Genomic DNA, 13,130 nt, shown 5'->3' on the forward strand with positions numbered 1-13,130 from the left:
GTTTACTTCGGGCGGTGTTGCATATTCATGATGCAGGTCCCGCTCCTGCGGTGACGTCACACCCCGCAGCCAATAGCCGTGTCTGTTTAGCCCAAGTGCTCGTTTGCATATTCATAATTATGCAAATTTATGCATATTCATGTTAATGCATATTCATGCGAGCCACATTCCGTGCCGCAACGGCCGCGGCGGGAGGAGCGGGAGGCGGATCCCGGCCCGGCCCCCCCCGCACAGGGAGCGGCGGCCGCGGCCCATGTGTGTGTGCGGGGCCCCGCCAGGCGCTGGAGGCGGAGCCCGCCAGGCCCGTGTGTGTGCGGAGCTGGGAGCGGGAGGCGGAGCCCACCCGACCCGTATTTAAGCGCAGCCCCGCCAGCTGCGGCGTTGTGAGCGCGGGGCGGAAGCGCCCGGCACCTCTTTCCCGTTTTCCGGGCGCAGGCGACGAGGATGAGCCAGAGAGACACCCTGGTGCATCTCTTCGCTGGCGGGTAAGCGAAACAAGGCACGGGCAGGGATCCTCCAGCTTTCCCGTCCCTATCCCTGGGCTGCAGGTCCGGCCCAGCGCCCGTTGCCGCTCGGCCTGGGAGCGGGGGCGGCGGCCGCGCCTGGGGCGGGACCCGCTGCCTGGAGCCCGGGGGTGTCCCGGGAGGGCCGTGCAGGGCTGTCCCGCTCCCTGTGCCCGAGGGTCCGGGGGGGCCGCGTTCAGCTCCCCGCCCGCTGCCCCGAGGCCCTTCGGGGCCCGCCGTGCGCGTTCGGGCCCGGCCCTGGGAGCGCTCGGGCCTGGGGGTTGTGTTGTGTTGCGGGTGGAGCGCTGGGACGGAGGTTCTCGTAAAAACCAGCGTCGTTCCCGGGGTTTGTCCCTTAGCCGGTGTTTTCGTGGAGAAGCCCGCTCTGAAGGGCTCTGTATCCCGGCGGCTGCCCGGGCTGGGAGAGCCCGGCCGGTCCCGCTCGTGTCCAAGGGCCGCTGCGTCCCTGGAATGCATTCCAGTGCTCCGGGGTGTGCTGCCTGACACGGCCCTGCAGCCTTCCACCCACGAAGGCAGAAGCAGTGGGAGGGAAGAATGAAGCTAGAAGTAAAGGTGTGTCCCCTGTAGCTTTACTTAGGTTTGAGGTAACTTTTGTACTTTCGCAGGTGTTTGGTCTCGCTGTCTTTTTCAGCCGCAAAACACGCGGGATGTATGTGGTTACACAGCCTGTGGCCCTTCCCGGGACAGGGTGGGAAGGGCACCTGGCTTAAAAGGGAAAGCTGGGGACCCTAATTGGCTTGACTGTAAAAGCGTGTTTGGGGAGAGAGCCTGGCTGTGCGGAAATGGGAGTGACACTGAGAACGTGCTTTTTATCTCGTTTGAGAGCTTGGAGCTGTGACTTTCATTTGTGCTCTTCATTGACAAAAATGAGCTCACTGCCTCTGGACTGGGGTGTTTGAGGTGGAACAATAATGTATTTACATTACTCTGACCAGGTCTGGGTGAATTGGATTACTCGTAGGCACCTTCTCTGCTTCTGGCAGACTTTGTAGGTTTGTGTACATTATGCACCTGGTCTGTTGCTTGTGTGGGGGCTTTTTCAACCCCTTAATTTCTGGCACTGTTTAAGAGGAGAGTGGTTATGCAGCAGAAGGCAGATATAGCAGTGTATAATTTTTTTCTTAAGACTTCACATCCTTGTAAGCACTTAAAAAAAGCAATAGAAGGAGTTCAAGAAAGACAAGGATCTGTTGGAGAGGGTCCAGCGGAGGCCACAAAGATGATTAGGGATCTGGAGCATCTCTCTTACGAGCAGAGACTGTGGGAGCTGGGCCTGTTTAGTTTAGAGAAGAGATGACTGAGAGGGCATCTCATTAATACATAGAAATATGTCACAGGGGTGTCAAGAGGACAGTGCTAGACTCTTTCTGTGGTGCCCAGCAACAGGGCAAGGAGTAGTGGCCCTAAACTAAAATGTGAGAAGTGTTCCTCATAAATATGCGAAAGAACTTCTTTATGTTGAGGGTGGCGGAGCACTGGAACAGGCTGCTCAGGGAAGCTGTGGAATCTCTTTCTCTGGAAACATTTAAAACCCCCTTGGATATGTTCCTGTGTCATCTGTTCCAGGTGACCCTGCCTTGGCAGGGAGCTTGGACTGGATGGTCTCCAAAGGTCCCTTCCAATCCCTGTGATTCTGTGAGTGGTGCTCACTTGATAGCTCCTCACAGGGGGGATTACTGGGCAGAGTTGTGTGTATTATCACAAAAAGGTTTACAAACCTGAAACTTAAGACTGGATGAAGATCGCTCAACTCAGCTGGTTCATTGCTATTTTTTGCAGAGACCTCTGGTCTGTGGTGAGCTGCTGGCCAGCTGGGTCAAGGGTTACTCTGTGAGGAAAAGGCTGACTGCAGTTTCCTCATGTGCATGTGCCAGCCACGTGTTTCCTGTAGCCATAGTCCACTCAAGCTAACAGTTTATACTTGGTCTCATTTAGCAGTTGAAAAGTTTTCAGGGTCATCTCCTGACTTTGCAAATTTGGTGCGCTACAGATCACCTGAGTGATCTTTAGCCTGCTGTGAAACTTAGAAAGCAAGGAAACTTTGTTTTCCTTTACGTTGCACTGGAGTCTCTGTGAAAACAACATGAATATCTCAGTCTGCTGGTTTTTTTTTTTTTGTGGTGTCCAAGTTCATTCTTTAGTTCCTGCTTTCTGAAATGAAACTGTAACAGATGACATTGCTGGTTTAGTAACATAGATGGGGCCATCCTGGCATTTCTCTGTAGCTGCCTAGGCTCCAGATTTTTTTTTTTTTGTGTATCTTCTGTTCTTCCATCATCTAATCACACAGCAACTGTTGTGACTGTAGACAACATGTTGGTAGTATAAACTCAGGTGCTTTTATTCCAAATGAAGAAGAAATCAGTTGAGCGTTCTCCATCCTTAAATTACAAAGCCTTGTGATTGAAAAGTAGGCTGTAGATTAACGTTTTGGTTTAAGTATATAAGTGACAGTTACATGCTCTTCTAGTTCACAGAATTGCAGAATATATGCCAAGTTGGACTTGGTCATAAGAATGATCAAGTCCAACTCCTGGCCCTGCACAGAGCTCTCCAAGAGTCACACCATGTGCTGGACAGTATTGACTCTTTAAAAAAAGAGTAGTAGAAACCCTTAATGTTTTGCTTTATAGGGAAGATTAATATGTTTTGGATGTACCTGCTTGCAATCATAATTGATATATTGAATGAAAATTTGGGTGTTGGCTACAAAAATAATATTCAGGTTTTCATGATTTTTTTACTTGATTTCCAGAAAGCTTATGATAGTAATTTTGTATCATACAAACTTCCATCAGAGCAGTAAACTTGCCTGAGTGTTTCCTCAGCAAAAAGAGGGACCATTTTGGGTTTGGAGGTGTGTTCAGCTGCTTTTCTGAGTTAACAGTTGGGTAGTGTCAGGTTTGCTTCTCTTCTTCACTCCTGTGTTTCCTGCAGAAAGTTGGCTGTTTTCTAGTTTAATATGTGAGAGAGTGTAGGGAGGAGTCTCTTTATTTGTCTTGATTATAGAACTGTCTCAAATTGGTCTGTCACTGAAATCACTCTGATGGAGGTGCAGAAAATGTATTTAAGATAAATCTTTGAGTTCTCAGAGAGATCAGACACTGTTGAAATTATGAAGTAAAGGTGAAAGACTCTTGAGGTTTTCTGATTAAAAAGATGATAATAATAATCTCTAGTGGGTATTGTGATAATGGGGACTTTTTTTATGCCTTTTCAGAAAATAGCCACTTGAGTCATAACCAACTTGTCAAACACTTAGCTCCTCTCTGCCCTAACATACATTCCTAACATGTAAACCTGGATGCCTTTCAGAATGAGTGAGAAGAAGGTTAGTACCTTCCTGTCCAAACTTGGTTATTTTTATACTCAGATATGCTTCTGTGTGGAATAAGACAGTGTTTGTTTAAAACTTGGGCTTTGCTCCATGGAGTTATCAAATTACATGGAAATTGTGGTCAGTATTTGAGACACTGAGCCACTGGTATGTTGCTCATATTTCTTTCTAGATGCAGATGCTTGGAGTGGTTTTTACTTAACACAAATGTTATTGTAAATGTTTATTTCCCCTGGCTCCTAGTAGAAGTTACACTGTTCATTGCTGATGTTTGTTTTGGATAACAGAACACAGTGATGCTTGATCCCCTGGTGCTGTTTTTCCTGTTTTCACTTGTAGGTTTCTATGTGGTGGCCCATTAAGGGATTTTATTTTTACACTGTTAATTAGAAATAGCAAGTTTGATTAGTATTTTTAGTTTAAGGATGTAAGCTTATCTCGCCTTTTTTTTCTATTAGTAAAGAAACATAATTGGTGAATAAGGGGCTTAAGGGTTTCTGGCTACCAGTGCTCCTAGACACTATATTAATATCGAAGATGGAAATGCTTATAATCTGCAAGTTGAACAGTATAATAACAGGAAAACTGTAAAAATTCAGGTTTAATAATCTACATTCTTTTTCTGAAAGCTATACTTGCTAAAACCCTTATATGTCATCAAAAGACTGGTACTGCAGACTTAATATCTGAACTTGCAACTTTGTCGATATGAAAGTTACTCTGGTCGTAAGATGGCTCCATGAAATTGCTGACAGATTTGGGACTGAATTTGTAGTGATGAGGCAGGAAGCAGTTCTGTTTGCAAGAGGCTTGGATACCTTTCTTTTTTTTTTTTTTTGACAGAATGTTGAACTCAGTTTTCTTGCTTTTCTTTTGACAACCAGTATTTGTATAGAACTTTCTTTTTCATGCAGGAAAGATAAATAGTTGTTAAAATACATGAATGAATGTAGACCTGAGATAACAGGGTCAGGGGTTATCTTCAAGTCTTTGAGGCTGTGATTACAATACTGTGAAAGGTGAATCTGAGACGGACACCATGCAGCCTTGTCTTTTATTTTTATAAAATATATAATTATTTCAAGGAATAAAAAAAGTCTTGCACTGAAAGTTTCATTTCTCGGTCAGCTGACATTGACACTGGGAATTTTAATCTCCTTTGGAGCATTTATAGACAGTCCACTGCCTGGATTGGAGACCCTCATCCATGCTGGAGCTCTCTGCTCTTACTTGCAAGTGTGAAAGGTAACAGTAAAAGATACTTAACTGCTCTGGACAAACACAGTGACTCCTTAACAGATACCTTCAACTTGGAATAATATGAGAAGGCTTTCTTATGCAGCCATCTCTGGAAATAGAACCTGGGATTTGAACACCAAGTGGGTTTAGGTTTTTGAAGCATGTGCATTTTTCTTTCCTTGCAGCATCACACAAATAATACAGATCTGTCTGGGGAAAATGGTTGTCAGAATTGTCTGTGTTCAACTACCAGCAGAGCTTAAAACCCAGTAGATCCAGGTTTGTTTCTGGTAGTCTGGTGTATTGTGAGTGGGGTGTTTGAGGCTTTTATTTCCATGGATGCTCTCTGAAATAAGCTATAGTTTAGGTGAGCACTTGTCATCTCCCTAGGTTCTTCTGTCTAAGAGATGTCCAGTATACAACTGTTCTTAGTTTTGCTGTCTTTCTTTTAAGTTTGTCATAATCCTGCAGGTTAGATAATAACTACATGTCTCATGATGTATATGTATCTGTTTCACTGAGCACCATGTCTCTTAAACTGTACAAGAAGGCTCAAGTTAAAGACTTAATTCTCTAACTTTATACTGTTAATAGTGGTGGGATTTTGGTTTTCTTTTTTTTTACCAGTGTGTTTATTTTTATGGATTTACCCACTTATCTTTGTGTTTCTACCCTTCAGTTTACTTGGGCCCTACAGGTGGTTTCCATACCATTTTATGATCAGGTGTTTCTGATTAAAGGTTTGTGGGTGTTTTTATACTCACTTGGCAAAGCTGAAAAAGGCTTATAGTAAACACTGATTAGAGGCAAATGTCACATCTAGGATAGATAAGAGGAGCAAGTGGTCTTCTGAACAGCATTCTTTAGAAAGTGCTATAAAAGTTCAGACACAGAAGTGTCTCAGATCTTGCCGTTTTTCACTTGCCATTTACACTCTATCAGCAGGAATGTATTTGCTCACCTATTTACTCTACCAGGTGAAACCCATCTAATCCTGGAGAAAAATTTGCACACTAGTAAGTGTTCTTACAAGTCAGAATTGTTGGGGCCTAGTGCATGACTGGAGGTACTGAAGCCCCAGAGTGGTTTTAGGTAGTAAAAATGTCTGAAGTAGTTCACGAAATCCCACCCATGTTATGTGGAGAAGAAATCTAATAATTTTCTAACTCTTAAAAAATGTTTTTTCCAACTGTGCTAGCCCATAATTTGTGTTAAACCACAAACTAAAAAAACTCCCCTTAATTTGAGCTGGTGAGGAGGGTAGCAGCAAAGGTGGCAGCAGTCTGCTAGCCATTTATAGAACACTTGGAAGCTGGAGCTGCTGGCTGGCTGCTAATGGCCTGCCAGGACTTGGAGCACAAAAACGTAGCTGTCTCTTTGACAATATTTCCAGCAGTGTGTTAAATAAGCAAGGCCAGAAATATGTTTCTAAGTAAAACACACTGTCATTGCTGCTGGTGACAGCAGCTGGTATTGCTGCTTAGAAGTTACTTATTTGTACAGAGTGCATAGTTCTTGAATTGTCTCTCTTCTTTATTTACCCACAAGTTCTGTTTGCTGACAGTTCCTCATAAACAGGTTTTTGTCAAGCCTTGCAGTGTTTATCTTAAAGGTCAAGTGAACTAGACAAGTCAGAGGAGTTACTACATTATGCCTTCATTTAGTGGTTGTTCAAACTCAGTGGATCTTGTGACCATTGAGAAGGTCTGATTCTTCAACATACCAAGGCCTTTTCTTTCACTCCTTCAGTTCCAGATGTTATCTTTATTATGCGGGACTTTTTGAGGGCTGGGAAAGTGGAGTATTAGACTTTGACAGAAGTAGAGATTCGGGATTTTTCCAAGACTTGAGTGATATGGAACCATGTAGCACTATAAACCTTTTTGCTTTCTTCAACTCTAAGTAGCAGTTTGAGATCTTGAAGATAGGGGACAGAGAAGAAGCTTAATTCAAACTGTCAATAGTTAGTGGAAAACATTGAAAATAGTCTTGGGTTCAATTGAATCATCTTGAATCATCAACCAAACCAAAGAAACTACCCAACAACACAACAGCAAGAAGCTGCCAAGGGTGCTGATTATTTGAAATTACCTGAATGGCAGAATGTAATGCAGGTAAAGGCCCTTAAAGGGAGGCAGGTGATCTGCTGCTTCCTTATGATTGCAGGTAAACATCCACTGGCTCCCACTGAAAAGTGCTTGCTGTAGGCAGACTTAAAAAGAGCAAACATTGAGTAGCTGTGTATCTGCCCTCTTCCCCAGTAATCTCATAATCCATTGTGAAGTGAGGTGTCTGACCCATCCACAGTGAATGTCTGGCAGAAGTGCTGCTGCAGTCAGGCATCCCCTGTGATTTGGGTGTGGTGCAGGGGAGCATGCAGGACACAAGCTCCAGGGCAGCATTAATCTTCAACTTTGGAAGATTTTTCTGGTGAGATGTATTCTGGTGTGAGGTAGCTGGGGAGCATTAAGGGCTTCAAATTCTAAGCCCTGTTCAAGAATGTAGGCCATGGGGTTTTTTTGTCCTACTTTCTTCCCCACCTGCATGGTATTTATCTCATTAATATAAATAATACTATGTGCTTTCTCTTGTGATTACTGTGGCTCAAAATCAAGTTCTCATGTAACCTGCCCAAAATCAAATGCAGAAAGATTTTAAGGAAAGTAAGCTCAAGGGAGTTGGAAATGGAGAAGTTGCAAGAAAGGAAATAAACTCTAAAGCCAGCTTTCTACATTGCCTGCTGAGGCACATTACCATAGAGTGGTGTCTGCTTTGAACTGCAGGAAATACAGTAACTTGCTATCTGCTCAGAGCTTTAGAGGTTGAGCCTCTTCATGTCAAGTTGTTTTGAGGGCTGGTCTACCTGTGGTTCTCATGTGGTGTTCATGTTGTGAACCTTCACATGTTACAAGCTCCTGCTGTGTCCAGTACTGACTAAAATAAATCTTAGCACATCTATCCTGTCTTTCTGCAACTCTAATTTTAAAATACAATTAGAAGCAAGTGAATTGCTCATTCCAAGCATGCTGCTCCAAGATGTGTGTCAGTCTGTGTGAGTGCAACACACTGAAAGACTGGGTCATCGTCCTGCCATAACACTTTTTTCCAGACTGACGAAGAAACTTGATATCTTTCTTCAATTAAACCTTGGAAGAATAGACTTCAGGCTAATGTTGGAGGTAGAGATGGGCAAGATGCCTTTAGGCTTAGTAATAGGACACCTCTAGATCACTAGGTTTAAATGGAGCATTAAGTGAACATCATGAAATGCTATCCTACTTTGCAGATGTACTGTCAGTTCAATCCATACAAAAAGATTACTTTTTTAGAATGAAGTGCTGTATTTTTGTATTCTCTACAATAAGAGTCATCAGTCTACCCACCTATAAAAATTTATAGGAAATCTTGAGTCTTAACTGTTACTCCTAATTTGGACTGAACTCTCCTTTGCATTTTGGAAAACATTATTTTAAAAAGATTGTTGAACAGGCTTATAGCTTTTTAAAGGTTTTGAGGGTGTTTGAGCTTCTTATGTTAGAAAATAAATAGCTGATAATTATGTTGTCAGAATCAAACACCTCCTCTAGTTATTGCATTGGGGAAGCAAATGCTGGGCCCTTTGAATGTAGTACTAATTGTGTTTATGTGTTAGTGGATTTCAAACTGAGTTGTTAGTGTTAATATCTGAATTGAAATCTAGGTTTACATGTTGGGATGGATTTTTTGATTGCTTTTTAAAGGATATAGTGTTCTGGTCATAGTTTTAAGAAGGGTTTTTAGCAATGTTAAGAATACTGATCTCTGAAAAGGTTCGAGGAAAGTGTTGAAGGCTTTTCTGTAATGGTAATGTAAAGGCATTTGGGGCTGTCTTGGAAATCAGAATTTCTGAATTTGGTATTTTTCCCTCAGAGGGTTTATTTAAACAGATAGGAATGCAGATCTTAATAAGCAAGTAATGAATCAGCACCAGAAGAATCCTCTGAGCAGGGCTGTGCAAAGGCAGTGTGTTCTTGGCTGTGTTCTGCTCCAGCAGCACGACCGGAACTGCACTGTCAGCACAAGTTGTGCACGGCTTGCCTGGACATGCTCACAGGAACAGACTGAGGCAAAACCTACGAGTCTTTACCTGCTCATCCTCTTGAGCTCTTTTGTCTTCCCAGATTCTACTCTGTAGTATCTTAGTCTGCCTTACTGTACTGGCAGAACTCGGGAAACACTCAGGAAATCTCTGCTTTCATGGTACAATGCCCAAAATACAAATGGAGTTTTGAAGATGTTATTTAATTGCCATGGCACAGATTTTACAGGTTTTACATGTAGCCCTGTGTGCATAGTGCATAAATCTTTTCTGCCCTTAAGGATTTTTGTCACCTTGTTTGTGGTCAGGAGTGCACTAAACATTAAAAAAACCAGTTAAAATTTACCATAAGAAGTTAAACATTTCAACTACTGAGCTGCTTTCCAGAGCTGATTTGAACAGTGTGTACTGAAGACTGTGCTCCTTCACCACTTTTTGTCCATTTAATTTTTCACTCCAACTTGTGGGGTTAACAAACTGACTTAATACTTTGCTTACCTTCAAGGGCAAATAGCTGCAGCACTGTCATACATGTTCTAGTTGGTTCTCTACCTTTTGCAGTTTGACTGTATTATAATGCTAATTCTATGTGAATGTATCCCTCAGTTTTTTTGCAATTACACATGTGATGAGCCTGTTTATTTTTGCAGATGTGGAGGTACTGTTGGTGCAATTCTGACATGTCCACTGGAAGTTGTGAAGACACGATTGCAGTCCTCCTCTGTGACTCTCTACATCTCTGAAGTTCATCTCAACACTGTGAGTGGTGCTGGTGTCAACAGAGTGACCAGAGTTTCTCCTGGACCTCTCCACTGTTTGAAGTGAGTGCACATGTCACTAGGTTTTGGGTTCATTTTGGGGAAGAGAGAAGTGTTATGGACAAATCTGTATGAAAGACTCGAAATATTGTCTGTCATGATGTTACCATGAGATGACTTTCCATATTTTCCCTTTTAACTATAAGTTTCACATTCCAATTTTCTGAATGTCCTTCATGCTTGAGTTTGTATCGTGAATTAGCCAGAGCACATATACCTTGTACAACACACAGCTCCAAACTGCATCCCCAAAGGTCACTGGGAGCACTGTGACACAGCCAGACTCACTCTCATCCTGAAAGTGTTATCCAAATCCTGGAAGTTACTGAATATGGAGGCAATGAAAATTAACTCAGTTTCTTAGTTTCTTTTGACTTTCACCACTCCATACACTTTTCAGCTTTTGAATATCTTCTGGTGGATGTGTGACTTGTAACATTTTTTTAGAACTAATAAGAAATAAGTACACCCAGCTTCTGCAAATGTCTGGGATGTCTTGTTTGCATGATGCCTCACTGAAAGGTGACTGACTGCCTTTCCTCTCCTTGCCAGCAGTGCTTGTGTAATTCAGGAGCCAGCAGAAAAGTTATAAGGCCATAGTTAAACTGCTTGTACAGACAACAGGCAGGGTTCACTTCACTCGAGGGGACTCAAGCTAGCCAGTGAAGGGCAGGAGAGGTACCTTCAATATCTGGGAATGAGGGGAGACTTCTTCCAGGAGGGACTTGCTGCTGTTTCTTGCATTAGGAAGAATTTGCCAAGACTCAATCATCTATCTTCTCTTCTCAATTAATTAGTGAGAAGTAGTTTGTAGAGAGCCCCTTCTGGCAGTTAGTGTAGGATTTAGGCCTTATCTGGTTAGTGTATAGGATTTTCTTATGGAGGTTGTACCCAAACAACTCCTTGAATGGAAGATCATCCTTAGCATGAAAGGTTTGATTCAGAGCCTTTTTATGTGTGAGCTTGATAGTGAACAGATGTGTGGGAAGGAAAGGCTTGGATCGTGACAAGCAAGAAGAGTTCCATCTGACACGCTTGCCTTATTGACTTCTCTTGATGGAAGTTGAGCCCTTCAACTTCTTTCTGAATGTTTGGTTATGAATTTATCTTGTCTAGAAGCGTATCTGAATGAATAACAGGTGGAATAGATGTTTGTTTCTTACATTCCTCTGCTAGAAGCCTGCTATGCTTTAAAAGGATCCCTAAAGCCAAAAATAACTTGAGTATTCCCAGGAAGTGAATTCAGACTGAGGCAGAGGTGATACATGATGACCTTCTTTGGTAGCGCTTGTTTGTTGTGTTAGTTTGTTTTTAACAGTTGTCTTCTTATATGTGCTGTTTATCTGTCATACAAGAATGTCTCTTTTGCTGCTTTTATTCTTTTCTTAGATGTGTTTTCTTTCAGGTCATTATCAAACAACTGAGATGCAAAGTCTGGGTTTCGAGTTCTTTAAATACATTAAATATGAAAAAAAATCCCAAATAATGTGGCAATGGACTGTGACAATAAAAATACATAGGTGCAGGACAGAATTACTCGTGTTTAAGATGCTGGAGATGTGTAGTGGGGAAATAAAACTGGATTCCTCTGTCACTCATGCCCTTACTGTCACTTGATTTTTTTTTTTTTGACTAACGGTTGTCAGAGTTTGGTTGTCTCAGCAAATTCGGTGCAGCTTTCCAAGGCTCTCAATGCTCAGTCTAAAAGCAGAGAGAATCAGGCAAATTATGTCAGAATTTCAGTGAACTGACTGCTGTAGAATCACTTCTGCATCTTAAGCATCAGCAGAGGTGAGTTCAAAGGCATCTCTGTAAAGAAACAGACTTGGATTAACTGGTAGAGGTGACTCCATTCTCTGGCAACAAAACCAAATTCCCTTATTCTTAAATGTCTGTGTTATATGTCATATTACAGATTCTCATAATTAACCTTGCACAATTTAAACCTGAGATCTCGATAATGGAAATCTCACTGACCTCCCAGCATAGGCTTCTCCATGTGACATAAGTAGGTCAACTGAGGTCATATGGAGCACTTGTCCTGCTCTTCCAACCATGGATTTGCCCTTTTGCTGCGCGTGTTCAATAAACAAGTGCAGGCTCTGGGATCTGCTTATTAATGCAAAAAGCCTGTGTCTTATTTTCAGTGCAGACTGGAACTCCTCCAACTGTGTCTGTGAACGCAGAAGAGCATCAGTAACTACCTCGGTGATAATCCTGTTACAATCTCTCTAAAACTTTGCTACTCTGTCAAATTTCGGGACTTTAGATCCAGAAGAAACAAATAGACCTGGTACATTTCACTCCTAAGTGAAGATTCCTTCTGCTTTGAATACATGTACTGTATGTGCATATATGCATGTGTACCACAGGATATGGTGGTAGTGATTTTCAGTAGTGTCTTAAGTGGACACAGATCATGTTAGTTGGATTCAGTATTGCAGTTGCTAACAATGCTTTCAGGATACCAGGCAGGTCTAAGTAGTTTGTATTTCCAAAGTGACTTTGAGTTTGTGTTCAATATTCCAATTATTGCTGTGGAGCAATACTACCCACACAGTGAAATGATGTCTGTTATGGACACAAAGGTAAGATGTTGCTGGACACATTATATCCTAAATAATGCTGGTAACTTCAGAACTACTGTTTCATTTTTGCTTATTTAAAGCAAATGTAAACTTCAAGTTGGATTTAGCAGCAGAACAGTAGTGAATCAGCTACTGGAAATCAGAATAGGCTTAGAATCTCCTTCAGTGCTATAGATGGCTTTCACTTGTTTGTTCTGATAGTATATTCCAAATAAAATGACCATTTATGCAAGGGTAGTGTGCTTTATTGAGTAATTGACTTGTCATTAACCTGCATCTGTCTTTGAAGAAGAAATATATAGTAGAACTATTTGTGTGTATTGGTCAACACTTGTAAATCAATGAGCACAGGCTTCTGTTTTGCAGCACTTGGGAAAGTAGTTAATTCTTAACTTTAAATATGGTTCTAAAGTAATTGCTAGAGCAATTTGCAGTGATGGGATGCACGTAGTCCGTGTTTTTCCTTTCATGTCCTACTAGACTTTGTAAAATACTAATGTGATTAACATCTGGATTGTTGGACAGATTGATTTCCCTAAAACTGAA

At 42.1% G+C, this 13,130-nt stretch overlaps 1 protein-coding gene across 1 annotated transcript in view; it reads left to right on the top strand.

The window, feature by feature from the left end:
• Positions 1 to 270: 270 nt before the first annotated feature.
• The window catches only part of SLC25A36 (solute carrier family 25 member 36), a 32,457-nt gene continuing 19,597 nt past the window's right edge, over positions 271 to 13,130 (top strand). The window contains exons 1-2 of the mRNA XM_027650757.1: positions 271 to 485; positions 9,829 to 9,999. Coding sequence (XP_027506558.1) covers positions 445 to 485; positions 9,829 to 9,999 — 212 coding nt within the window. The 5' untranslated portion in view covers positions 271 to 444. The remainder of the gene's footprint in view (positions 486 to 9,828; positions 10,000 to 13,130) is intronic.

Source organism: Corapipo altera, unplaced genomic scaffold (genome assembly GCF_003945725.1).
Source record: "Corapipo altera isolate COAL_440 unplaced genomic scaffold, ASM394572v1 54, whole genome shotgun sequence".
NCBI lineage: Eukaryota > Metazoa > Chordata > Aves > Passeriformes > Pipridae > Corapipo > Corapipo altera.